The following is a 27,632-nucleotide window of genomic DNA, read 5'->3' as shown; positions in this document are numbered from 1 at the left end:
GGACTATGAATGCAATCTCCTGGGCAGGACTGGAACTTAGAGGGGAGGAGTTCAATAGGATCCAAAATGCAGCAGTCTGAACAATAGCATCCAGAATGCAGCAGTCTGATTGGTCCATAGGAGCCACCCAATCCAGCTCCAGGTAGAAGTTAATCTGCAACCTGATTGGCCTACAGGAGAATCCCGGAATTAGCCAATCACGTGGGACCCATTGTGTAAATAATGTATATAAAGCAGACATTCTGGGGGAAACTCCATTCCTCCTCACCACTACGAGCTGAGCATGAAATCCACTCTTGACTCTGAGTATATTTCAGCTGCCAAAAGGTCAGCAGCCAGATGAGAAAGTCAGGATGGCACCTTCTGCAGAATCAATTTAGCTCCATTAGATGCTCAAATTCCCTGCTTTTCACAGAAGAGCAGTTAGCTGCCAAGGAAGCAGGAGAAATGCAGTAATCCCTGGGGAGAGATGCTCCAATGAGGTCGGGTTGCAATCAATAGGGACATATTTTGTGAAGCAGGGCAGGGAGAAGCCCTTAAATCATGATCTGAATACTTCACCCTTTTCTAGATGACTCTGTGCAACCCAATGGCCAGGCTTCCCTTATCGTAAGGTGACAGAAGGACTCCTTCTTGCAGAGGAAATTAAACTACGGAGTTGGCATGAGCAAAGAAGTCAGGAAGGCTGACTGTTCTGGGATAGCTCCATAAAGCACACCCACTGCAACTGTGATACATTACACAAATAGGGAAATGTTGACTTATGCAGTTTCACAATTTTATTTTGAAACAAAATTAAAAAATTCCTTCCAGTAGCACCTTAGAGACCAACTAAGTTTGTTATTGGTATGAGCTTTCGTGTGCATGCACACTTCAGATACCTGCCAACCTAGCAATTCGAAAGCACGTCAAAGTGCAAGTAGATAAATAGGTACCACTCTGACGGGAAGGTAAACGGTGTTTCCGTGTGCTGCTCTGGTTCGCCAGAAGTGGCTTAGTCATGCTGGCCATATGACCCAGAAGCTGTACGCCACCTGCCTCGGCCAATAAAGCGAGATGAGCACCACAACCTCAGAGTCGGCCATTACTGGACCTAATGGTCAGGGGTCCCTTTACCTTTACCTTTAAGGTGCTACTGGAAGGATTATTTTTACTTTGTTTTGACTATGACAAACCAACACAGCTACCTACCTGTAACTAATTTTATTTTGTTATGCTGCAGAATTTGGAATTATGTGTATTTCAATACTTTAAAAATATTAGATGTTACAGGAAAGCACAGAGGTAATAGGAAAATGAAGAATCATTGAGGGCTTTATTGTGTACAAAGAGGCTTTCCTTTTTATCTTTCTCACATCCTCTGAAATTCTTGTGCAGAGCTGCCCTCTTTTCCACATATCAGGAAGACCAATCCTATCCTTCTGCTACAAGCCATTATGTCAGGACTAACATCAGCACCACACAGATGCCGTCCTATGGGGGGCCAGCTAGTGGCAGAGCCATCACCTCAATCGCTGCAGAAACCAAAGCAAGTGTAGCAAGGACAACAGAGAGTCCCTTCCTGACGACGAGGTCCCTGCATACCAACCAAGCCTCCATTAGCCTTCTATGGAAGACACCAACGGACATGTGGCAATGGCAGAATGCCAGAATGACATCACCCTTCCCAGCTCACATCCTGTATTCCCTTCTTACATATAAGGCGCAAGCACATTCCCAGGAATGGGCAACAGGACCTCCCACATCAGAGGCCTCCCATGACCCTCTGGCCACTTCCCTTCTTTGGGAAAACTGCCTGTTTATTCCTACCTTCTACTTCCTCTATTTGACCTGCTCTAGGACCACAGGAGGACTTGAACACTTATCCTGCAACTGCCAAGTTGACTCAGCAGCCACCAGTGAGGGATCTTGCTCACAGCTTCTTTGGAATCTCAAGTGTGTAATGTCTACCAGACCATCCTTAATCATGTGCTTGCTAATATAATCAAATAACTCTTATTAATATAATCGGAGTACTGAGGCAGGAGCTACTTTTGCAGAAGCCATGCTGATTCTTCTTCAGCAAAGGTTTGTTCTATATACTTAATATATATATTTTAAAATGCACCCCTTATTTTCAACTTTGGGGGGAGCAAAGTTTGTACTCCTTTTTGTTCTCTTTATTTGGACAATACTTCCATTTTTTGAAAGACCTTTTACAGGTGCTGCAAACAGCTTCCTTGACTCTTCTTATTAACTACACTGACATCCCCCCACCCCCAGTCTTTGATATATACTGCAGCTAAGTTTCTTTTATCATTGTTTTGAAAAACCTGCAAGCATCCTGGAGAAAATGTGACACTTTTGAAAAACCACACAGAAGAAATACAAATAACCTACAGGATAACCAGACATAAACAATAAAGAGGTTCTTACCAGTTGTAGAAGAGGGAATTTGGGATGGTGTGCCTTGTCCTACACCTGTCCCAACCCCCTCTTTTATAGAACTGCTCTCAGCACAAGGCCCAGATCTTCTCCTCCTTTGCACCTGAGAACTGTAACCAATGCCCTCCCCCCGGCCCCAAATATAACCCCATCAGACTTTACTGGGTCAGTCCCAATTTTGATGCCATTCCATGTTTTCATGAATGAATCACTTTAATAAAGGAGGAGGAGCCAATACATATCAAAGTTATTATAAAATATAAAATAAGCATGGGGGTGGAGTTGACAGGCAAAAAAACCCCATATTTATCATAGAATGAAGAAATGGAATGACAATAAGATAAGATTAAACTGAAAAAGAAGAGGACTGATTTATTACTTATAGATGAGAATCAAATACGTAAACATAGCATGGAGGCTAAACAGTTCAGCAAAAAAAGTTGCCAAGAAGGATTTAAAGCTTATGGCACATAATAAAATGAACATCCTTTACAGTTTACTTGATAAAATGCTGCCTGCCATATGAACAGTGTTTAATTATTATTTTAGCATTTCCAACTACTTTCCACTTAAATGTCTACAAGACAGCTCACATCAATCTATACACTAAAAACGATGGGTTAGCACAGAAAACAAAAATTAGAGCAGCTGAGAGTGCTAAGCAGCATCCAAGCTGCCTTCCTGCCCTTGGGGGTGACTGAATGGGCCCCTGCTTCACAGGTGAAGGGTTTTTTGGGGGTCACAAATAAGCTTTTTCATTCTGTGCCTTCACTGTGAGGAGGGAGTTTCACTCTGGGTGGGGCTGGTGAATCTTTCTCCCTGAAGAAGTGGGAAAAGCACCCCTGGAAGGAAAGCCTTGCCTCCAGCAGGGTTCCTTCACTTGGTTCAAAGGACGCCTCTGACGCCTCCTCATCCCCCAGCAAATGGGGCCCTTCTCCAGCAGAGCCCAGCCCAACGCCTCCTCTCGGGGGTGCAAGCCCTCCCTGGATGCTCCCTGCCGCTGTTCCAGGGGGCTTGAAATGCAGGGGTGGGCTGCGCCAGGGCAAAGAAGAGTACAAGCCAGCTGTCCCAAGGCAGCCTCTTCTGCAGATGCTCTTCTGTGACTGTCGGGCATTAAGAGTCACAGCGCCAGCAGCTCAGGCCACAAGGGAAGAGAGTTGTGCAACCCAGTAAGAGATGCCCACTCACTGCAGGGAACCCTAAAAGGCACAAGCAGGAAGAAGCCCACAAAGCCCACCAAAGTCTATTATCACGAATGGGGAAAAGCCCTACTTACCCCTTCTGCCAGCCCCCTTTGGCTCAGGTCATGGACTGGTGATGAGCCAGGAAGAAGACATGGAGAAAGGGCTTCCCGCCAGACCTGCCTGGCTCACCGTGAGGCCCTCCCTTCTTGCAAGAAACTAAGCGGGAGGGAAGCCTGAAGCAACAACTGCCCCCTTCAGCAGCACACACAGGCATGCAGCCTGGAAGGGAAGGAAGTGCTGCCTGCAGAATCCAGAGGCTGAGCCTCCCCAGCGACTGCCTGGCACCGTGAAGTCAGCAGCCCCGTGGAGCCCAGGCAGGCAGAGGTGGAGAAAGCAGCAGGCAGCTCCTTGGGTCAGGCGGAAAAAGGCTCTTCCTCCTTTATCTAAGGCCAAACGGCTGGGCACTGACTGGCCAAGGGGCTTTTGACCACTTTAACATCACAGAAAGCCCTGGGTGAGCAGGCTGAATTATTCAGCTCCTGGTAGATTCAGCTTTGAAGACTGCTGCCAAGAGCCCCAGTGTGGAGAGGATCCTTTTAGAAAATATCGGATGAAGCCTGCCACTGCTCTTTCCCTGCCCTCTTGTCCTCTGCAGAGAGACAGCTGCTCCTCTGGGCTCTGGGGAAGGGGTCTTCTCACTCTCAGCTGCATTTATGGCTCCTGTGGTCCCGCCCTGAACCGCAGAAGCATTACAGGCTAAGTGAGATTTCAAAGGGCAGAAGACCATTAGTGAAGTTGCATCCTCAGAAAGTGACTGGGGGGCACAAAATAGCTGCTCCATGGGAGAAGATAAGTGAATCAGTCTCCCTGAAAATTAGCAGCACAGGCTGAAATTTGGGGTGGAGGACTTCCGGGTCGGCGCCATCGCCGAATGGCGGGCTCCCTCCGAGCTCCGGAGGGAGCCTGCTCGGCAGGGGCTGGGTCCTACCGCACCGGCGAGGCGGGGACCCTTAAAAACCACGGCCACGGAGGCCGTGGACATGGAGACTCGGCTGGCACCGTCAGCGCCCTCTCGATTCGTGAAGGAGCCTTTTTAAAGGCTACGGATCGGGTGCCGGGGAGGAGCGTGGTGCTTTGAGTCCTCTGCTATCCCTGCCGAGCGCAGCCGCATGCCATCCGGCGGAGAGCGCTGACTTCTTCTATTGAAAATTTGGACCCAAAAGAAGAACCCGTGAGTAATTGGAATATGGACTAAAAAAAGAGGGATAAATTTTTAGAATTTGGAGCGAACGGGGGAGGTGGAAAAAAGGAAGTCAGCCCCCCCCCCAAATTGTAGAAGAGCCAAAACAAAGGACTGGATAACTAAGATCGAGAGGAACCTTATCTTGCCGAACTAGCAACTTCGCGAGGGAAATTTATAAGATTGAGCTGGAGGAGAAAAGTGGAATTCGTATTAAAAAGCAACCCCCCCGGAATCCCTGGAGCGATTCGTGAAAATGCCTGGAGAAGAATAAAGGAGGTTTTGACAGCTGTCAAAGAGCTGTCAAAACGGAAGAATGAAATTGAGACTTTGTTATGAGGACTTTGCCGGTTACATTTGTTATAAATTGGAGATAAATTGTTTCAAATAAGGATTTATAAGATATTTGGACTGGTGGATGTGATCTGGAAGGGAACTTTGTTATTGTAATCCACCTAGAGGAGCTGAGGGACATTGCATGTGTTTTCGACTGGAAACTTGAACAGTTGGATAGAACTTTTAATCTCCTGGGAAACTGCAGAAATGGAACATTATTTTGTCTACAGAGGCCTACACTTTACTGGAAACAATGGATTAATCTGTTGAAAAATGAAAGGAACATGATGTAATGTTTTGCTCCTGAATAACAAGCCTCTGTAGAGACACTAGAAGCCTTTGGAAAAAGAACATTTCTGTGAGGGAACAGGGAAGTAAAAAGGAGGAGAGTGATTGACAAGAACAAGGAAACAACAAGAACTGGACAGAACTGGAGTGGGAACATTTGGGAAATCCAGATTTGACAAGCTTATGGATATAAAATTGGAGTTTATACTCCTGGATATAAAAATCTGGATAGAAGAAATGGGCCCCCTTTGATAGACTCCTTCTATGATTGGACATCTGTAATTTAAAAAAAAAGACCGGTAAAGAACCAGAGGGATGTGGGTTTAGTGAAATGTGGGTTCATCAGGAAGACATTAGAAGTGGAGGGATAGGAGGAACGCAACAGGGAAAGAGGGGAGGGAAATTTGGAATCCAAAGGTTGTAAAATTATTGTTTGTTTTTATTCTATTTTCATCTGTACTATATTTGAAAGGGGGGAACTCGTGGAAGGGAATAGGTCGACCTTAGGGGATGGAAATTTGGATAAATTGAGTTATTGATGATGAGTGTATTTTGGGAATAAGAATTTGTTGAATATTATTGCTTTTTTGGAAGATTTGGAACACAAGAGGGGGTGGGGAGGGGAAGTCCTGGATATTGGAAAAAGTTTATGAATTGGATTTTATTTGTTTTAATTTGGAAAACCTTAATAAAAATTATTTTTTTTAAAAAAATGAAATTTGGGGTGGAGGGACCATGAGGGCGGGGTTGCTTAACCCTTTCCTTCCTGAAAAGAGCTCCGCTACCAGGCTCCCTTCTGGCTTAAAAGGGGAAATAACAGCGGCAGCTGGTGGTGCTGGACCTGGTAGGGCAACTAGGAGGTCATATAGGCAGGGGTGGTGGAAAGGGGAAAGTTGCCAGCCAGAACTGTTAACAAGGGTTGCCATAAACGCCCAGAGCTATGAGAAAAGGTCCTCCTGCTTCTTCACTTCTAGACCTACTTTCCAGAATATGGAGTAACATTGTGGGACATTTATTGGACCTGGGAGAACAGGGTAAAAGCCACGGCTTGGCCCTCAAGTGAGGCCTTTGGCCAGTCATTGTCTCTCAGCCTCACCTACCTCACAGGGTCATTGTGAGGATAACATGGGAAATGGGAAACCAGGAGGGCCACCTTGAGCACTTTGGAGGAAAGGTGGGCTATAAGGGGAAAGGAGTCATAGAATCATAGAATTGTAAGGTGGGAGGGGATCCCAAGCAGCTCAGTTGGTCCAACCCTCTGTGATGCAGGCATCTCAACTACAGGAGAGCCCACAACCTCTAAACAGTACCACCAGAAAGCTCTTCTGGATCTTCAGTTGGACTCTCCTTTCTTGTATAGAGCATTGCAACAATCTATTCTGGAAGTTACCAGAGCATGGCGTCACCACAGCCACGCCTTTCTAAAAGGGGCGAGAGATGGTGAAGCAGTCAGAGCTCGAAAAAGGCCCTCCTAGTCACCAAGGCCACCAGCTGAATCCAGCAACACCCCCAAGCTGTGAATCTATTCCATCCAAGGGAGTGCAACCCTGTTCATGACCGGATGTCTCTCCACTTCCTGGGACACTAAAGACCTCCATCTTTTCAGGATTCAGCTTCAACATATTGCCCACATCCAGGACATCAATGCCTCCAAGCACTGGTCTGATTTGTTTCCACAAAGTCTGCAGAGAGTTTGTCCACCTTTGGTGCCCACCCAGCACTCAACTCTCACCTGTGGTTCCTAGAAGCTGTCGGCACGAGACAGCGGACACACCCCGGGAAACGGCATTGACTGGCCTGCTGAAGCAGTTGAGGGGAGTTGAGGGGTCTGAAACCCTTGGTGAGTTAGGGATTTCCATGAAGGCCAAGAGAGGACCCAACAGTCAAGAAGGTGGTTTCTGCACATGCTGTAGAGGGAAGTGAGGAGCAGATCTAGGAGAAAGAAGCCTCTGACCTTAAACCTTTGCTGCCTTCTCCAGGAGAAGAAAGGCTGAGGGGTCAACCCTACACAAAACTGGAGCGGAGGCCCTAAGACGGTTAGATGGCTCCCTGTAGGCCTCCTTCCAGCAACCCCTGCAGTCCACCTGGGGCCAAACATCTTGCTCCGCTTTCCTTTGGGCCCCATCAGCGAGGCTGAGAGAGGGGGTTTGCCATCCGGGCAGCCCAGGACCTCCAGACACTGTCCCCAGGCTTGCACCCCAGGGAGGGAGGTCGCACTCCCTTGTCTCTCCAGACAGATGGATGCCAACAACATTCTGATTTGTTTGCAGGGAGGTCAGATCCTGCCTTGAGCAACTATTACCCCGCACTTTCCAGGGCATTTTCTCGTCCATCTCCTTATTGCAAAAAGTCTGATTATGAGGGGAAGGGGGCTTGTTGTATAAGAGCCTGCAGTCAACTTCCACTGTGCCGGGATGTGGGCGAATCCCACCCCAAACCAGCAACCATCTGGCTGTGCCTGTGAAACGGGGTCATGAAGCCGGGTACCAGCTTGGGCGCTTCCAGGGATTTGCTTTCAGGTTCACACGCCGCCGCCGCCCGGGAGCAGAAGCCCCGGGAAGAGGCGAGCGGGGTAAGAGGCCACCATCCCCGTGCGCCCCTCTCGGGATCCCCCTGGCGCGCGGGCGCAGCAAAGAGCCTCCGCGGAAAGGGAGCGCGCAGCAGCCCGAGAAGAAGAGGCGGGGGGGGGGGAGGCCGCTGGCAATGACCATTGCACCACACGACCCTCCGGGCGGCGCCAGGCCGAGGCTGCCCAAGGCCGCCCGCTTCCTCCCCGGGGCGCCCTCTGCCCTCGAGCAAGGCCCCGGCCCCCGGGGCTGCGCTGTCTGGCCCGCTGCGCGCTGGAGCTGCGCCGCCCCAGGCCCGGGGCGACCCCAGGCCGCCGCCGCCGCCGCCGCCTTCCCTCCGCGGCCTCGCGCCCTCCGGCGCGCCGCGACCCCGAGCCGCCTCCCCGCGACGGCGCGTACCTGCTCCCTCCGGGATGCCGTCGCCGAGCCGCGCGCTCCCGGAGCCGCCTCCAGCTGACCCGCGCGCAGCCGCGGCGCCGTCTCGGCGGAGCGAAGGGGCTGCCGCAAGGAGGACCGAGAAAAGGAGCGCATCTCTTCCGAGAGACAGAGGAAACCTTCGGAGCAGCCGCAGAAAACGAGCCGGGCGCTGCATCCGTCACGGGGCGCCTCCAGAAAGGAGTTTCCTGCGCCAGCACACAAGGTTTTGCAGCAGCCGCGTGAGGACATGAGAATACAACAAACAAACAAAACACATTTATGGTTTTGGTCTTTGGTACCTTTAATACGATTTCCCACTTGAGAAGTAAAAAATAACCATTTTACATCTGCAGCCACTGCTGGTATAGAAGCTTGCCAGCACATTTGTCTGTGGGAGAATCATGGCATCAGAGAATGGTAGAATTGGAAGGGATCCAAGGGTCATCTAGTCCAACCCGTGCGATGCCGGAATCTCCGCTAAAGCGACCCTGACGGAGGGCCATCCAACCTCTGCTTCGAGGAAGGGGAGTCCACCACCTTCCATCCCACTGTTAAACAACCCTTACAGACCAAAAGTTCTTCCTGATGTTGAGTTGGAATCTCCTTTCTTGTAACTTGAAGCCATGGGTTCAAGTCCTATGCACCAGAGAAGGAGAAAGCAAGCATGTTCCCTCTTCCATGTGACAGCTCTTCAGATACAATATTGGAAGGTGGCTCTCCTATCTCCTCTCAGTCTCCTCCAGGCTGAACATATCCAGCTCCTTCAACCGTTCCTCATCAGGCTTGATCATCTTGGTCGCCCTTCTCTACATACGTTCCAGCTTGTCAACATCCATGGGTGTAAGGGGGGGGCAGCTGCCCCTCATGAAGTAAATAAATAAAAATACTGAATTAACTGAACAATTGTGACACAGATAACTCGGTTCTGCCCCCTCCCAACATAAATCCTGGCTACACCCATGTAACAGCCTTCTTAAATTGTGGTGTCCAGAACTGAACACAGTCTTCCAGGTGTGGTCTGACCAAGGCAGAATCGAGTGGCCCTAGGACTTCCCTTGATCTGGACACTTGATTTCTGTTGATGCAGCCTAGAATAGCATTTGCTTTTTTTGCTGCTTCATCACACAATGGACTGATGTTCAGCTTGCAGTCCACCAAGACCCCAAGGTCCTTTCCACATATACTGCTAGTCAGCCAGTGGTCCCCTGGCTGCCCCACTGCTTCTGCTGCCACTAGACCCCTCCATGCAGCATTGTTGTGAGAAGATAAGTGACAATGGCTTGCTCTCCTTTTGCCAAGTTTCAGCAAGGGGGGGGAGCAGGGGCACATTCCTGTTTCACTTCAGGTGGCAAAGTGGAGTGGGCAGGCCCCGGAGGCATGGGAGAAGACAGAGGAGCCTGGGAGATGTGGCTCAGTAGATTGTGGTCCTTTTCTTCGCATCGCAGTGTCTTGGGTTCTCACGCCACGTTCCTACATGTGACTCTTCTGAGCATTCTAAACCTTTCCCAGTATAGCCTGGGATTATTTAGTAGGCGATGCTGGGGAGCGGAACTGGGAATTCCACCGTCTGCAGACAAAATGGGGAGATCCTCCTGGAAGGCATGGACAGTGAAGAGGTAGCTTTGTTGCCTTCAGTCCCAACCACTAGGTCAGGGGTCAGCAACATTTTTCAGCCGTGGGCTGGTCCACCGTCCCTCAGACCATGTGGTGGGCCAGACTATATATATATTTTTTTGGGGGGGGGGAATGAACAAATTCCTATGCCCCACAAATAACCCAGAGATGCATTTTAAATAAAAGGACACATTCTACTCATGTCAAAACACGCTGGTTCCCGGACCGTCCCTGGGCCAGACTGAGAAGGCGATTCACCCACGGGCCTTAGGTTGCCTGCCCTGTACTAGGTATTCTGCAACCTACTTTCGTCCATGGATCTGTTCGGGTGGAGATGTGAAAGCCGTATCTGGGGTGTATGTGGGGAGTTAGCGGAGGGCTAGGGCCTCTGGTGGGGGACACCTTGTGCTCCTTCTGCAACAGTTTGCCCACCTTGGATCCCCATTCTGCACGCAGCTCCTAGAAGCTGTCTGCAGCCACAGCAGCCACACCCCGGACCGGCTCCATTGTCCCCATTGTCTCTCGAAGGAGGACAGCAAATCCCTCTTCATCTCGGATGATGAACTGCTTCTCCTACTAAACCTTTACTGCCACCTAGCGGCTGATTCTGTTATGTAAGCAGACATGTTCAGAATTGGGCTATTATTTTATCATTAAAAACTTTGTAATAAGATTAATAAACATTTTAGATTCAGACACATAATAATATTTTTGTTCCCTGGCTAACAATATTTGTCACATAGAAAATTCCTGGCAAACCACGACATCTACTGAAGGACATGCACAACCCAATTAGATGTTAGAGGCAAAGGAGACCATTTTCCAACTCTCTCTCCTTCTGTCTGTCTGTCTCTGTCCCTTTGGGTTGAGTAGTTACTACCCTGTTTCAAATATTCTCTTTCATGTCAAGGTTTAATTTATTAATTGATATCTCAACTTTATGTATAGAGTACAGTCAACGAGGCTTACAACATATAAGATACAAACACAGTAATGCATTAAAAAACAATCAGAAAGAATGATTATGGATGGACTCTATGGGGCTGCCTTGGAGTCTTCTGCTGGTGCAGAATGACACAGGCTAGCAAAGTTTTCCCAACAATTGAAATCAGGAGGGGGGATAAAAATCCTGGGGGGGAGTACTGAGGAGTGAGAGGGTAGGCTCTGGATTGGGAGGGAGCCTTCAGCAGAGAGCCCCCCCCCCCCGGCTCTCCTCCTTTGTGGGTAACAGTGGGCCTGCGCTCCAGGGGTGGGCATCCAAAACACCTCCCCTAGCACCCTTTCTCCAGCAATCCTTTTTAAACTTTTAAAACATATTTTTAAGACAAGGATCAATATAGTTTGAGATTTTCTTTAACCTGCAGTTGTACAGAACCCCCCCCCATCCTAGTGCAGCACTGGGGCACTGAAAAAACCCAAATGGGAGGTGGAAACCATGGATATTTTCAGGAGTGCCATGGCCTTCAGAAGTGGTGAGAAGCTCAAAGATTTCAGAAGCTACTCGATGTTCTGCCTGATCACCCCACGAGGCTCAGCTGCATGAGGAGTCTGCTAGAGTTCAGAAGAGAATGCTTTTATGAGAAAACCAGCCAAGCTACTGCATAACCTAGTTAACATTAATGGCTTCTCTATGACAGAGAGTGAGTGACAGATGTTCTTCAACAGCCCTGTACTCCCTCACCTATACTGCAGCCTCCATTGATTTCATTGGGGAGACGGCATGGGAACCTGCCTGTGGCAGAATAACCCACTGGGTAAACTGGCAGGAAACTGGACCCCTGGCCTGTGTGTGTGTGTGAAGAACTGAAGCCAGATGAAAACATGCTTGTTTGAGGCTGAGCTTTGTCCCACTGTCTGTTTGCAGTTACCTTGGACTTTCTCCTGACTCTGTCGTCATCACGTTCATCTGGAGCAGCTGCCAATGTTTGCAGAGCAGCAGTGGTCCTTCCCCCGAGGAACAGAACATGCCAGATTGCCCTTACACAGCATTTCTAAAAAGGCGGAAAGCGCTCACTTTCCCAGGGCCTGCACTGGCAGTTACTTCTCCTTAGGCTGAATGCTTTGAAACTCAGTGAGCAGCACTGCTACTCCTGCCCATGGAAAATGCTGTTCCTTGTTTATATGCTTTGCATCTGCTGCAATGCTCTCAATGCCTCTGGGTCTTAGTGTGCCAGTCTTTCATCTCCCTTCCTCTGAGAATCTGGCAGAACTCGGGCTTTGCAGCTGCAGCACAATGAGCCCACAACTGATTGGGGGGGGGTCACGTTCTAGGGATCACACCTAAAGTCAAAACTGCATATACAGTAGTCAAAACACAGACTGGGCTCAAGGCACGTAGGCAGGCCAAAGTCGTTTGCCCCTGGATGCTTGTCCTCTGTTTAAATCTTTTGCCAGGAGGCATGTAAAACTGAATGTGCACAAGTTAGATGTGCCTAAGCTTATTGTATTCATCTGACGTGCCCCCATAACCACTCAGGCGACACTTTCACAGGACTTCAATCTTCGGTTCAGCTCCCAACATGGCACATGCTGTCGTCCGCCAGCAAATCTATCACAGAAAATAGAACAGGAGTCTCTATGGGAAAGAATAAATGGGCCCAAGTCTGAGATCAAGAGGAAGCCCTGCGGCATTGAGCTTTGGTGAAACAGCAGCAAGAAGAGACAAGCCAAGAGCTTCCCTGCAGCAGGAAATCCCCACTTACTGACTCTTGCTGTCCCCGCAACCTCTCCAATATTGCAGGAGACTCTTGAGCTGAAATCCCCATCTATCCTGTCATTTCTTATGAAATACTGCATTTTGATGTGTTTCCTGCAAACCAACTTCAATCTGAACTGAGAAAAAGAATGAGCTGGCTGTGTTTTAAGTCAGCAATGTGTACACAGACTTGGAGCCTTGGAAAAAGAAAAAACAGTAAGAGGCTCAGGACTGATTTGAATCCCTTTCTCTGCCCCTCAGGAACATGATGCGACCCCTGGGCGCTTTATGCTGAAGCTGAAGTATCAGCTGGAGAGACAAGGAGAGATGAATTCTCTTGATGGAAGCTGGGCATATATATGTTTATATATGCTCGACTCAAAGCATTACACAGTCACCATTTGTTTTATTACAGATCTTGCACAATTGTACAAAAAGATTTCAAAAATTCCTTTTATAGAAGACTGCATGAATCAACATGGCTTTCTCAAAACCTATAGGAAATACCTGTGTATTACTTATAATAGATAAGCTGCCATCCTGTAAGCTAGAAAGATAAGGCTGCCTATTGCCCGGTCTGCTAACTATCAACACCTACCAGCTTTGGTCAAATGAGCAGCAATGCTTCTCCTTGTGCAGCCTTTGAGCTGTGTCTTGCGCATGTCATGCAGCCATCTGAACATTAATGATTTGGGTAGAAACCCGGACCTGAGTTTGAGTTCTCCATCAAGTGGGAGCCACAACAGTAAGTTTCCTTCTCCACTAAAGTCCACCAGTTCACCCACTTGGCGTGGGGGCAGCTAGCTTTTCAGGCTCAGCACCAACCGTTTCTTCCCAGGCACTTCTGCCTTAGGGACCTGGGCTCCTGGACAGGCAACACGGACTACCAGGGACTCTCTAGCCTGGGAGGCTTGTCTGGGCCAACCCATGAGGCGTGAGAAAGGAATCCATTGCTCATTACTGCCTCCTTCCTTAATCGTTTTTGGGGAGGGGATGGGGAGGCTTTTTCAGTCCAAGGGCTCTGTTACCACGGTGCGCAGGGCTGGGCAGAGACAAAAGTGGCTCCAGCAAGGACTAGAAAGGTTTCCTTTGATACAGGCGGCCAGTTGCTCCACACACATTTCTTTCTTTCCTCCCTGCAGGAAGCAAGAGGCCATGTCAGGGTACCAGGACCCCTTCTACCCAACCCCCCAAAACACTCCAGGGGTGTGGCCTGCAAAGAGGTCCAAGGGCCACACAGAGAGACCTGATGGGCCACATTTGGCCCTCACGCCGGAGGTTCCCTTCCCTGGGTCTGCAGGGCAGCGTGGGACTTCCTCTGTTTTAAGCAGTCTCTCCCTGCCAGCTTTTGGGCAAGACTAAAATGGCCTCAGGAGAATTATTCGTGTCTCTCTATAGGATTAACTTCCAGAGCAGAAACTCAAGCTTGGAGATATTGAAATTGACCTTGATCTTAGGGATTGATCATGATGAGGTGATTAACCGCTGTGACTGAAAGGTTATGCAACATTTCTTATCAAAGGCTAAACGATTGGCTTTGTGCAATGAGGTGGCCCTCCAAAGACACTTGGCTCCCTTTTTATTTCTACTGAGCATAAACCAGATATGAGCTCATATCAAAGATGGCTTTTGCATGTTTTTGTAGAAGCACACATTTCATATTCCAGCATTTGCCTGCTTCTACCCTATACTGTGTGAGGCAGCTATAAATTTATAGGGAAGCTTTTAATATTTGATGAATTATTGCACTTTAATATTTTGTTGGAAGCCACCCAGAGTGGATGGGGTATATATTATTATTATTATTATTATTATTATTATTATTATTATTATTATTATTATTATTATTTGGGGGCAGAGTAAGGGCAAATCAAAGCTGCAAGGAGGAGGCAAGTCCTGATTTCTCTTGCCACTCCCTAAATAGCACGGCCTAAAATCTTCTAATCTAAAGGGTAATTCTGCGAGGCATGAACACTTCTGGCTTATATTGGAGCAGCAAGAAACTGAGCATGCTGTGGAAGCCTGCGCTGAGGAGGCAGGAGTAACCATGACATCTTGTTGCAATTTTGCAAATCACAACAGTAAAAAAATAAAAATGGGCGTGGAAAGGAGTGGGGGTCGGGGTGACAAAGAGGGCTTTGAAGGATGGCCACTATGTGCACAAGCAGCTGGAAAATGGGGTGCTGGGGTGGGAGTGGGAAACGGGGGTCCTGGAACTGCGGGAGGGGGAGACTGCCTGCTTTCCCCCAAGCCCTGGAGCGACGGTGACAAGCACCAAAAACGGGACATCTAGCCTGCAGGCAGGACAGAGCAGAAGCGGCTGCACTATTAGCTTCTGCCATGAGTTGCGAAGAGAATCCGACAACTTTTCCTGGGTCCCAGATGAAGGCAAAGTATAGTTTGCTTGGATAAGGGACTTATCAATCAGGCATTCTAAATTGAGTGCACCTTACCAAGCTCAGTTTGTACCATATATTTAAGTAGGAATTCTCTGCCCGTCTTGCAGCCCAAGTGACCAAGTTGGTTGCACATCAGATATGAGTTCAGCATTTCTAGGCAGAACACCAAGGAAGGGGCAACCAATTATGGCACGCGCCCTCCAGGTGTTGCAGGACTCCAACTCCCATCATTCCCGACCGTTGGCCGAGCTGCCCGGAGCTGACGGGAGCATCCGGAGAGAAGCCAGCGGGGAGTCCCGACGTGGCGCGCGGATTGCAGGGAGCCCGGCGTGTCCGCTGCAGGAAGCTGCGCTTTGTGCAAACCCCGCGGCTCCTGCTGCGCGATTTGGTGGATTTCTCCATTTATCAGACAGCCAGTAGCCGGAGCGACCCAAGGAGGAGGGGCGGACGCCAAGGCGGCCGGAGGGGCGCGGCGGGGCGGGGCCGGCCTGCTCCAATGGGGCGGCGGCGGCGAGAGGCGTCTTTAGGGCGCGCGGCCGAGCCTCGCCTTCTCCGGCGGCGGCGGCGAGCGGAGCATGGCGTCGGGCGCCGCGCTGCGGAAGGTGCTGCTCAGCGACAGCCTGGACCCGTCGTGCCCGCGGCTGCTGCGCGAGGCCGGCGTCGGCGTGGCCGAGAAGCCCGGGCTCAGCCCCGAGGAGCTGCTGGCCGAGATCCGGGTGAGCCCCGCCAGAGGGCGCGCGGCGGGGGGAGGTCCGAGGGCAGCCCCGCGAAGCAGAGCCCCCAGGCCCCGAGCATCTCCGGAGCTGGAAGGGGCAAGGCAGGAAAGAAGGGCGACCAGGGGTTTGGAAAGAAGTTTATCGCGTTAGCATCTCAGGGTTGCCCCTCCTTTTGCAGGACACGTCCTCCTTTTCAGGGGTATGTAAAATGAGAATCCTCCTAGTGATCCATAGTTAAAAGCAGAAGTCGGCAAATGTGTCCTCTTTTTTGCTCTTCACAATATGGCAAACCTGTATTGGAAGAAAGCAAGGTTCTGCAGTGACCCACATGTCGTCAAGGCACTTTGATAACTCTGAAAACGTTTGGGTTTTTTAGTTCCTCTTCCAAGCCTGAGACAGGCAGCACCGGCCCTAAGAATGCCTTGCTCCTTCATTAGCTGGGCAAGGCAGAACAAGCGCTGGCAACCCCAGGAAATGGAAGAGTTGGCACTGATCCATCTCCTCTTCAACATTCCTGGTGTCGCCTGCTTTCCTCCTGGCTGAGCTACTCACGCACTTGCTACAACTCTCCAGTCCGGTATAGCTTAGAGCACCAGCTCACTCAGACACGGGAGAAGAGACCTTTAGAACAGTGTTTCCCAACCGGTGTTCCGCGGCACACCAGTGTGCCGTGAGACCTTGCCTGGTGTGCCGCGGGAGGGAGGCGGGAGAGGGAACTCCCCCCCGCGCGCAAGGCTTGCGGGCGGCAGCCTGCAGCGCGGAGCGCGGGGCGCCCTTTGGAAGACGCCCCGTGCTTCGCGCAGCTGTCCGCAAGCCTTGGGCGCCTGGGGGAACTCCCCCCCCCCGGCGCGCAAGGCTTGCGGGCGGCAGCCTGCAGCGCGGAGCGCGGGGCGCCCTTTGGAGGAGGCTGCGGAGGGTGGCACGGAGCTGCCTGCGCTCCAGGGCTTCTTGCAGCTCCGCGCCACCCCCCCCGATCCCGGCGCGAAGCCGCGCGGGGCTGCGGAGGGTGGTGCGGAGCTGCCTGTGCTCCAGGGCTTCTTGCAGCTCCGCGCCACCCCCCGGATCCCGGCGCGAAGCCGCGCGGGGCTCCGGAGGGTGGCGCGGAGCTACCTGGGCTCCAGGGCTTCTTGCAGCTCCGCGCCACCCCCCGGATCCCGGCGCGAAGCCGCGCGGGGCTGCGGAGGGTGCTGCGGAGCTGCCTGCGCTCCAGGGCTTCTTGCAGCTCCGCGCCACCCCCCGGATCCCGGCGCGAAGCCGCGCGGGGCTCCGGAGGGTGGCGCGGAGCTACCTGGGCTCCAGGGCTTCCTGCAGCTCTGCACCACCCTCTGGATCCTGGCGCGAAGCCGCGCGGGGCTCCGGAGGGTGGTGCGAAGCTGCCTGCGCTCCAGGGCTTCTTGCAGCTCCGCGCCACCCCCCGGATCCCAGCGCGAAGCCGCACGGGGCATTGGAGGGTAGCGCAGAGCTGCCTGCATCCCGAAGCCTGGTGCGCGCTGAAGAGCGCCCCCGGGCTTCACGCACCTCTCCGCAAGCCTGGGGAGACCAGTGTGGCTCCCTAGGCTTGCGGATATCAGGCTGTTCTGGGGGCTGGGGTCGGGGGAAGCTTGGGCTTCCCCCGCGCCTGCCCCGTGCCTGGGGAGGGGAAAATTTTTTTTTTCTTTATTCTCCCCCCAAAAAATTAGGTGCGTCTTATGGGGCGGTGCGTCCTATGGGGCGAAAAATATGGTAGTCAATATAGGCACAGAGTTAAATTTTTTAACATTTTCTAATGGTGGTGTGCCTCGAGATTTTTTTCATGAAACAAGTGTGCCTTTGCCCAAAAAAGGTTGGGAAACACTGCTTTAGAATGGGGAAAGCGATGGAAAGAGGAGAAAACTTCAATAGGGAACGGGACAAATACAGACTACACTTAAAAGAGCTCTTTGGCAAGCTTTTAGTAACTCTTGCAACATTACAAAGACTTTGGATATTTTGGAGGACCATAATGTGGAAAAAGTATAATGTGCAGTTGATTTAGATATACAATGGTACCTCGGGTTACATACGCTTCAGGTTACAGACTCGGCTAACCCAGAAATAGTACCTCGGGTTAAGAACTTTGCTTCAGGATGAGAACAGAAATCGTGCTCTGGCAGCGTGGCAGCAGCAGGAGGCCCCATTAGCTAAAGTGGTGCTTCAGGTTGAGAACAGTTTCAGGTTAAGAACGGACCTCCAGAACGAATTAAGTTCTTAACGCGAGGTACCACTGTACAGTCATACCTCATGTTGTGTCCAGGTTACGTGTTTTCGTGTTGCGTCCCACGACAACCCGGAAGTACAGAAATGGGTTACTTCCAGGTTTTGCTGCTCGCGCATGCACAGAAGTGCTAAATGGTGCCGTGCGTGTGCGCAGATGGAGGCGCTTCGGCTTGCGTCAGTTCCATGTTATGGGCAGGCCTCCAGAACGGATCCCATCCATAACACGAGGTTCAACTGTATAAAGGATCCACGGAGGAAAGGAGGGGAGTCCTAAGATTTGGAAGAATCTTGTTTTATTTTAAAATTTAAATGTGGTAAATGTGAGTTTATTTTGTAAAATCAATAAAAATGATTTCAAAAAAAGAAAAGAAAAAGCAGAGACATTTTGATATTGAACAGTTAAAACTTGGTGTGTGAAGTTTTTGACATCATGGATAAAATACAAAACAACTCTAAAGTAAAAATTGTAATTGTTCGGGTAGCACATGCACACAACTCTTCAGACATGCTGAAATTAGGATGCTTGCATTTTTCATTGCCTTCATTTTCTTTTCCTATTTTGAAACCAGATCTCAACCAATTTAGAGCAAGTGAAAGTATGCAGGGGGGACTCATTCAGGAAGCCCACTTCCTTGGGGAGCTCACCTTCATTTCCGTGGGACTGGAGGAGAACATCACATAGGGTTGCACCCCTTGTTCCTTATATTTCACTGTTGCCCTACCACAGATGTTAGGGAAGGGCAAAAGTGTTTTCAGGTTGATCGCTTCTCTACCTTTCCCTCTTTCATGGTCCTTTGCTTTATTTATAGACAATCTCCCATTCCCATTTCTCACAGGGAGGGGCTTTGTGGGAGAACCACTGGAAAATATTCCACCATGGAAAACTGCTGTTTTGTTAAAATGTGGTTGGCTGGCGCTAAAGAAATGCTGCCTCTCCCAGTTTTTTGTGCTTGTTTAGAACAGCCGAAGGTGCAGAATATCTGCTTGGTTTAGCCTCAGTTCTTGTGGAACGGGAATGAAACTTGCCTCCACCTGTCTGATTTTACAGCACACCTCAGAATTTGAAAGACTAATAGCAGAGAATTTGATTAACTTTCCTCTTGATGTGTCAGCGTTCAGCACTCTCTGCCTTGAACCACATTGGCTGAAAACACCTTCCTCATCCCTATTCCAGCTTTTTCTGGTGAGGAGGGTGACAATGTTCTTCTTTGCAACATAAATTGCAAAAGCCAAACAACAGTTGCCTTGGCCAATGGTTTCAATTTTTTAAGCCCTGTTCCTCCGCCAGCCTCTCTGCTGGCTTCCGGTTCTCTAGGCAGCCCTTTGCTCACTCCTGCTGTGATTTCTTTAGGACTGCGATGGGCTCATTGTGCGATCTGCCACCAAAGTGACTGCAGAGGTCATCAATGCTGCTGAGAAGCTGCAGGTCATTGGTAGAGCCGGGACTGGTGTGGACAATGTGGATGTTGATGCTGCTACGAGGAAAGGAATCCTGGTCATGAAGTAAGCCGCTTCTCACATGGGCGCAGGGGGTGTCACAAGATCAGAGGAAGCCTGGCAGGAAGGGTGTCCAAAGAAGGTGGAGGCCAACAACCTATTAGTTCAAGACCCCCCAAGGTATCCCCCCCACATAGTCACACACGCACAACGTAGTTCATAGAATCGTAAATTTGTAGGGTTCAAAGGGTCATCTAGTCCAACTCTCTGCAATGCAGGAATCTCACGAAGCAGCCTGTGACGCTCCAAGGAAGGGGAGTCTGTTCCACTGTTGAACTAATAATAATACTTATACCTCACCCCTATGACTGGGTTGCTCCAGCTAGTCTAGATAGCTTCCATCATCATATAAAAAACACAGTGAAACATCAAACATTAAAAACTTCCCAATACAGGGTTGCCTTCAGATGCCTTCGGAAAGTCATATAATTGTTCATCTCTGACATCTGATAGAAGGGTGCTCCACAGAGCAGGCACCACTGCCAAGGAGTACCAGAAAACAAGCTTTTTTAATCTTCCATGTGACGGCCCTTTAGATATTTGGAGATGGCTATCCTGTGTCCTCTTAGTCTCCTCCAGGCTAAACAGACCCACCTCCCTCAAGCGTTCCTCATCTGGCTTGGTTTCCAGTCCCTTGATCATCTTGGTTGCCCTCTTCTGCAAACATTCCAGCTTGTTTTGGAGCTGGGCTCTCTGCCAAAACATTCAGTCCCAGGGACAGGGATTTTCCCCTGTGGTTGAGCTGTGCTCCCTAGTGCCATGCAACTTTGAGTGATCCTTGGCATGGCAAGGGGGGAGGGCGAGCTGTACTTGTCTCCCTTAACCACAGTTAACACTAATCATATTTCTCAGTTCAGCTATATTGGGTAATTGCAATTTACTGAAAATTAAAGCAACAGCTTCTTCCTCCTAACTGCACCACAGGAGGAGAGGGAGCAAAGTATTATTCTGCCTGTGAGGAATATTTCGGGTGATAACACATTATCCTCATTAGGGGGATTTAGATGCATTGCTAGCTTTGCCCAAATTTGTACAAGCAGAACTTGGGAGGAAAGTTGTCTCAGGGAGTGGGGTGTGTGCGCTCAGACACGGAGCTTTTGAGCACTGACCTGTGCCTTGGTGGGCAGGTGGGGGTGAGCCCTAAAGGTCTACACAAGAGGGATGCTAGGGAGTATTTGCTGTCTCTGAAGAGCAACAGGCACAGAGTTCACAGCTCTCATTGTGGAAGTGTTGGGGGGCCTTGGAGCTTTTTGCCAGGGGCTCCACCCAACTTCCTCTGCTTTTGTTTTGCTCCTCAGCACACCGACTGGCAACAGCCTCAGTGCGGCCGAGCTGACGTGTGGCATGGTCATGAGCCTGGCAAGGTAGGTGATGGGGCTCTGGGAAGAGAACAAGGCCTTCCAGAAGCACCGGCTGCACCGCACTGCATCTCTTTGGGCTTGAGAAGAACCTGTAGCTCTCCCCAACGACATGTTTCACATGGAGCTGCACACTATCTGTGCAGACATACTCCATAGAACTAGGGCAGCCCCCTTCTTGTCACAGAAAAGCAGCTTTGGAGGGGTGCCTCACCCTTCCTTCCTGTTATTTTTCTGCTGAAACCCTTCTCTTCAAGCTACACGTTCCCGTGCAGAAAAGGGCCCTCACATACACATCTGAAACCCTGTTTGGGAAAGGGGATGTTTTTGGGAGGTGGGTTCTAGAAGAATAGGGAAAGGGTGAAGGCATTCCTGCCACTGTTCTACTCCAAATGTCCTCCTCCTGCAGTTCCTTTGCCTCATAAGAAGTAGCTGTTAGGTTTTGTTACACAAACAAAACACAAACACACTTGTGAAAATTTCCATAGCTGTGTCTCTTTTGGACACAGGCCATTCCTACCTTTGGGAAAATGAGCTTCCCCCACAACCAAAACAATCTTAAATCTTACGCACCAACATGTCCAAGAGAAGAAGACATGCAGATGGCTCCTCTGCTGTGGCTTGCGCCCTTGTTGGAACCTGCTAAACTGGAGTCTTTCATTTCAGGCAAATCCCACAAGCTGCAGCTTCAATGAAGGAAGGGAAATGGGATCGAAAGAAGGTAGGAGGCTGGCTTGGGGTCTCCATCTCCCGCTGTGCTGCTGGGGCGCAGGAAGGACGTTGCGCAGGCAAGGTCTGCCATCTTCTCACACGGAGGTGTGCTTTTTGCTTTAGTTCATGGGGATGGAGCTTCAGGGGAAGACACTGGGCATTCTTGGCCTAGGCAGGATCGGACGAGAAGTGGCCGTCCGGATGCAGTCCTTTGGCATGAAGGTAAGAATGCCCTTACAGAGGGGGACCACTTGTGGTCTGGAGGAGGCACATCCTGCGGCCCTGATCCATTGCCTTCTCAAGAGGCCCTGTGCCTCTCTTCCATGCTGGGGGTGTTGAGATGGGGTGGGGAATCTCAGCGACCTTAAAGAGCTCTCGGTCTCTCTCCGCCTTGGCCTTCAGACCATAGGCTATGACCCCATCATCACTCCCGAGGAATCTGCTGCTTTTGGAGTTGAGCAGCTGCCTTTGGAACAAGTCTGGCCGCTGTGTGATTTCATCACCGTCCACACCCCTCTGCTACCTTCCACCACAGGTAAGGGGTGCTCCTGGGGACTGCCAGAGGTGATCCTGCAGGGTCCTGGGCTGCTTGTGTGCCTGCAGAGTGCTCCACTGGGAAACTGCCTGGTTCCACCACGAATGGGGCAGCAGGGCTGTGTGGGGGGACTGAGGAGCCCCCACAACTTGCTTGGGCGTGGGAAGTTGGCTGCAGCAGCAGAGGCAGCCCAGCCTTCGTACGGGGGTAGTGCAGAAGGTGGATCATGGATGTGAGGGAGGAAGGGTGCTGCCAGAAAGAAAAGTCCGTGGATCGCCTCAAGCGGGAGACATACAGCTGGTACAGAAAGGCAGCAGGGGAAAGCTGTATTCTTGCTGCCATAATAATAACGATGTTTGCCTGATGGCTTGTTTTTCATAATTCTGTTTCTGTTACTCATGCAGAGGAGCAAAGAGTTAATATGCAGGAAAGCCTCAGAAACTTCTCCTAGCACTCTATGCATTTTTCAAATTTTTCAACTTTAGGATTAGAAAACTGCTTCCTTCTTTAAGAAACTGAAAGCTTGATTTCCAGGGTGGCACCCATCTACATTTGGGGGTGTGGCAATCATAGACGTGCAGCCCCCAAGCCCCCCAGGGGATGGTGGGCTCGCCTTGCTGCCCCCCTCCTCAGGAAAGCCGGCTGCGGCTGGAGTGGCGTGGGAGCTGTTGCCACCTGTGTTTTGACGGCTGCCTCCTTTCCAGGGCTCCTGAATGACGCCACCTTTGCTCGGTGCCGGCGTGGGGTCCAGGTGATCAATTGTGCCCGAGGAGGCATTGTGGATGAGGGTGCCCTTTTGCGGGCCCTGCAGTCTGGCCAGTGTGGGGGAGCAGCCCTAGATGTCTTCACGGAGGTGAGGTGCTTGGGCATTGGATTTCATTCCCTGGCTTTCCTTGGGGTGCCACCAGGATCTCTTTCAATGCCTCGGGCTGCACACGAGCCCTTCTTGCTTTTGTGTGGTTGTTGGAATGCCAGCATGTGGCAAGAGGGTCTCATCCAGTGCCTTGCCTTAGAGCAGACAACCCTTCTGCTCCCCGGCACAGATCAGCCGCACCAAAGAGGCTCGTGGAGGAAATGCTGCTGGTGAGGGGAGCCTTTGGAGTGAGCGCCTGAGCCTTGCCAGGACTTTGCTGAATCTGGAAGCATGAAAGGGCTCCAGGACTCCTCCCCTGGTTCCCAGGGGCTTGAGGGTGTGAGAACAGAAGAGCGTGGCTGCTGGAGCTCATCTTGCCCAGCATCCTGTTCTCACAGGGGCCAACCATATGACTGTGGGAAGCCAGCCAGCAGAACAGGAGCGCAAGAGCCCTCTCCGCTCCCGCGGTTGCCAGCCGTTGGCCTTCAGAAGCATGGCTGCCTTGTGGCTGGTAGCCCTTGAGAGCTACTCTCCTCCAGGAATTTGCCTCGTCCTCTTCCAAAGTCCTCCATGTAGGGGGCCACCACTGTCTCCTGTGGGAGCGATTGCCGTAGTTTAACTCTGCGCTGTGTGAAGGACTTCCTTTTGTCTGTCCTGACTCTCCCAACATTCCCCTTCACTGGCCGTCCGCAAGAGATCAGCTTGGACAAGGAAGCCGTACAAAATGCTTTGTGGCTACAAGGCAGGCCTTAGCAACCGACCCGGCTCTTCTTCTTCCCCCTCCAGGAGCCACCCACGGACAAGGCCTTGGTAAACCACCCCAATGTCATCTGCTGCCCCCACTTGGGTGCCAGCACCAGAGAAGCTCAGAGTCGCTGTGGCAGGGAGATTGCAGTGCAAATAGTGGACTGGGCCCAGGGCAGGGCACTGGTTGGCGCCGTGAGTCCTTCTCTTCAGTTGTTGTTCTTGTTTTTCAATTTATAAAATTAATCTTAATATTGGTTTTTAGTTTAAATCTGTGGTTTATTTTGGGGTTTTTTGTTCTTTTTTGTTTTGTTTTCTAAAATTTGAGCTTTTTAGCAATTTAAGATGCAAAATAGCTGTTCTGCAAAGCATGAGCATGTTGGTTTTCTCAATGCTTGTTTAAAGACAAGCTTGTTAGATAAAGCAAAATATTCTGCAGTGCAACTCGGCAGACTTGGAAAGTGTCACGTGGCAGTCTGGCTCAACTTCTTTGCAAAGCAAGTGTCACGCTTTGATCCAGCAAGCTCAGCATTTGCACTCTTCAACTGCTAATATCACTGCTTAGCAAATGATAGCAACAGTAGAACTGAGCCCAGGCAAGGTCTTTGGATGGATGCCTGGGTAGCTTTGCAGGAAGGCAGAAGGAGAAGCACTGCCCTTCATTAAAAGTGTTGTCATCTGTGGGTCCCAGGCAGTACAGGCAGGAGAAATGGAGCAGAGGTTTTTTCTTTCCCTCAGGTCAATGGCCAAGCTCTCCACAGTGCCTACGCACCTCATACCAAGCCATGGATTGCCCTGGCCAGGGCCCTGGGGACTGTGCTGCAGGCCCTGAGCCACCCAGTGAATGGAGGCGTTCAGGTTGTCACTCACGGTGAGAGGAGAGGTCCAGGAGCAGCATTGGGCTGGAGATCCTGTCGGGTTTTATTTTTTAAATGCCTAAGTCTATTTACCCCCCTGCTTTTGCTCTCTCACCTCTCCTTAGTGCAGGGTTCTGTGTTCTTGTGCTTTAAAACCCCTTCTTCATTCTGCGTGAAAAACAGTTGAATTTTGCAACCCATATCAATGAGTTTTTGCCACTCATGAACCATTTACTTTTAAGGCAATTGCTGCAACCATGATGAGTGCAAGCTTGTTTTTCTGTATGTAGGAACATCCAAGGTTCTCAGGGAGCTGAATCCTGTATCGGGTCCTCCTTTACGTGCTGGTGCAGAAGACACAGAGCCCTGCTTATTTAGCTACCACAAGGCTGGGGAAACCTCGCTGTGGTTGGACTCCCAACTCCACACCAACGCGGCCCACGGCCAGCACGGGTCCTGGGAGCTGTAGGCCCAGCCTTGGGGGGCGGCTCAGGTCCCCCCCCACATGCTCTATCAGTTGTTCTGCAGCCCTCTTGAAAGCTTCTCCTTTGTCTCTTCCTCTGGCCTTTCTGCCTCCTCGCCATGCTGCTTCGTCCTCCTGCAACTTGCCTATCGCAGGCCCAGCGCTCTGCCCTGCTGCCTTGGGTGTGTGCTTGCTCTTCTGCCTCCTCCCTGCTCTTCTGCCAAGTCCACAAGGTCTTGGTGGGGAGAGGCCTGCCCCTAACTGCCTGCGTCCCCCTCTGCTCTTGCTGCTAAGGAAACATGAGCCGCTAACCGGTAGCAGTCTGTCATGGGTGGTACTAATGAATACACAGAAGAGATGAGAATGTGCTCCGTTGCTGCAGTGTTGCAGTTGAGGAGAAGCAATGGGATCTTGATGTGTTGCTGCAGCTGCAGTGAGGCTTGTGGGCTTGTTTACCGGCCCTGATGCTGTCCCTTTAACAGCCGCCTGATGGCTGAGCAAGTGAACCTTTCCCGCTGCTATTTAAGGTGCCAGTATGGAGCCTGTGTAAAGGGAAAGGGGTGGGGGGCTGTTAGCGATTCCCACTGGAGGGGAGCTAGTGAGAGGCTTGCACACAAGGAGGCAGCAGCCCCAGTGTTGCTTTTCACAGATACCGCCAAGAAGCAAGTCAGGCCCCAGGGTCCTGCTGATTGGGGTGTCTGGTTCTGGCACAGCCCTTGATCATTGACTCGTCTTCTGGTTGCAGGGTGAGGAGAGGACAGGAAACACGCAGGACATTTTTTAAATTAATTGACCATGCCTGTCACACTCACTAGGCGCAACCTTGCAGAAGGCGGGCAGCTACCTGAGCCCTGCCGTGGCCATCGGCCTCCTTAAGGAAACTGTGCAGAAGGACGCAAACCTTGTCAATGGGCTTCTCCTGGCACAGGAATCTGGGCTGAAGGTACGTCTGGTGCCCTCCGCTGACAGGTCCTAGGGCGGCTCCTTGGGGAGCCTCGACGTAGCAGTGGGTCTTTGAGCCTTTCCTTTGGTCTGCTCAGGAGAGGGTGGCGTCTCTCCCCCCCCCCCAGAAATGGTTTTTATCTTTGCAGCTGCAAAACAGTCAGAAACTCAACTGATGCAGCTTCCTCAGCACAGATATGTGGCTCAGTTTCACATACTGAATTTCTGCGCATTGAGCAGACTTTACACTTGCCCTCTCAGCAGGGGCCTTGCTGTTCCCTGCCTCTCTCTCTTGCTCCATGATGGGCAAGAGCTGAGCTCGCCTCGAGTTCCCCAAAGAGGGAATCTGGAAGCAGATCTCCTCTGCAATGAACAGGCTCTGCATCTCTTTTGCCATTTCCCCCCTGCAGATCACCACAACCCACAGTAGCAGAGCCCTGGGTAGTGACGAGGCCCTGCTGCAACTTTCTGCACAAGAGTCACCCTATGTGTTAGTTGGGTCTGTGGAAGGCAGCACTCCTGTCCTGCATGAACTCAGCGGAGCCGTCTTCAAACAGCATGTTCCCCTCTCCGGCACCCTGCTGTTCTACAGAGCCAAGACCTCTGATGCCAGCCTGTTGCCAACCGTCCTTGGTAAGGAGAGGCCTCCTCTTCCCTTTCAGAGCTCCCTAATCTAACAATTGGCATGGGGAAACCCTTGTCTCTTGACAGTGCATCCTTCACTCATCGGGGCCGTGTAACAGAAGAGTGCTTTGCTGGGACGGAGTTTGTCAGGCCTGGAATTGCTCAGGGGCTGCTGTTCCAGCCCTGTGCGCCCCAAAGACGAGAAGGACATGTGCCAATGCTTGACCCTAACCCTAACCCCACAGATGAGGAAGGATTGGGGTGAAAAGGAGGAGGAAGGGATCCTGGGTGGGATGAACAGGAAATGGGAAACCTCTGGGGATGGTTGGGTGAAGACACCAACAAGGAAAACCTCAAGGGTGGGGAAACAGATGCAGGGAACGGCAGGTGCAGAGAGCAGCTGTAGATAGGTAAGGGATGAAATGGTCTCTCTTTCCCAGGGAGAGGTTTGTGCCACCCTCAGGCTTCCTCAGGAAGATGGCCACACCTGGGCACTCCTTAAGGGGCGCAAAACTGCTCTTACCCAGCATACGGCCATGACTGCGTCCCATTATCTGCAGCCCCAATGTTTTGTTAGATCTTATTCCTCCCCCAATAGAAGCCATTTTAGCCAAACAGAGCAGTCTGATCTCACTATATTTGTCTCCTAGGATGCATGGACTCAATGTTGTTTTGTTTGCAGGACTGCTGGGGAAGGCAGAGCTGTTGTCATACCACCGTTCCGGCACCGTGGCTGGGCAGGCATGGAACGTCCTGAGTGTGTCTTCTGCCCTACAAAACCTCCAGGAGCTGAAGCGACACGTGACAGAAGCTGTTCAGGTTGCCCTTTAAGCTGTGGTTCAAAACCTGGCAGGGCCAGCAAGTTTCCTTAATTCAATGTTGCACATTCCAATAAAAAGAATTTGCAAAAACTGCTGTCCACTGCATCCTTGA

General features: G+C 50.9%; 2 protein-coding genes across 2 annotated transcripts in view; one reads left to right on the top strand and one right to left on the bottom strand.

Moving 5' to 3' along the window:
* The window catches only part of PDE4DIP (phosphodiesterase 4D interacting protein), a 114,651-nt gene extending 106,198 nt beyond the window's left edge, over positions 1-8,453 (bottom strand). The window contains exon 1 of the mRNA XM_081915005.1: positions 8,439-8,453. The gene's annotated coding sequence lies outside the window, so the exon portion shown is untranslated. The remainder of the gene's footprint in view (positions 1-8,438) is intronic.
* Positions 8,454-15,722: 7,269 nt separating this feature from the next.
* PHGDH (phosphoglycerate dehydrogenase) lies at positions 15,723-27,610 on the top strand. The gene is made up of 12 exons (XM_081915117.1): positions 15,723-15,880; positions 19,467-19,618; positions 20,911-20,976; positions 21,637-21,691; positions 21,805-21,903; positions 22,084-22,216; positions 22,921-23,069; positions 23,856-24,008; positions 24,552-24,684; positions 25,949-26,076; positions 26,486-26,708; positions 27,382-27,610. Exons 1-12 carry the CDS (start codon positions 15,740-15,742, stop codon positions 27,528-27,530), a joined length of 1,581 nt encoding a protein of 526 aa, XP_081771243.1. The 5' UTR covers positions 15,723-15,739; the 3' UTR covers positions 27,531-27,610.
* The last annotated feature ends 22 nt before the right edge of the window (positions 27,611-27,632 follow it).

This window comes from Podarcis melisellensis (genome assembly GCF_964234715.1).
Source record: "Podarcis melisellensis genome assembly, chromosome: 6".
In the NCBI taxonomy this organism is placed as follows: domain Eukaryota; kingdom Metazoa; phylum Chordata; class Lepidosauria; order Squamata; family Lacertidae; genus Podarcis; species Podarcis melisellensis.
This window is presented reverse-complemented; position numbering and strand designations above follow the sequence as displayed.

What these genes read in the sequence shown, in the direction of transcription:
- PHGDH (XM_081915117.1), top strand. Translation starts at nt 15,740, where the DNA reads ATGGCGTCGGGCGCCGCGCTGCGGAAGGTGCTGCTCAGCGACAGCCTG. An exon ending in ATGGTCATGAGCCTGGCAAG is followed by an intron (nt 20,977 to 21,636) that starts GTAGGTGATGGG and finishes CTTTCATTTCAG; the next exon opens with GCAAATCCCACAAGCTGCAG. An exon ending in CACAGGAATCTGGGCTGAAG is followed by an intron (nt 26,077 to 26,485) that starts GTACGTCTGGTG and finishes TCCCCCCTGCAG; the next exon opens with ATCACCACAACCCACAGTAG.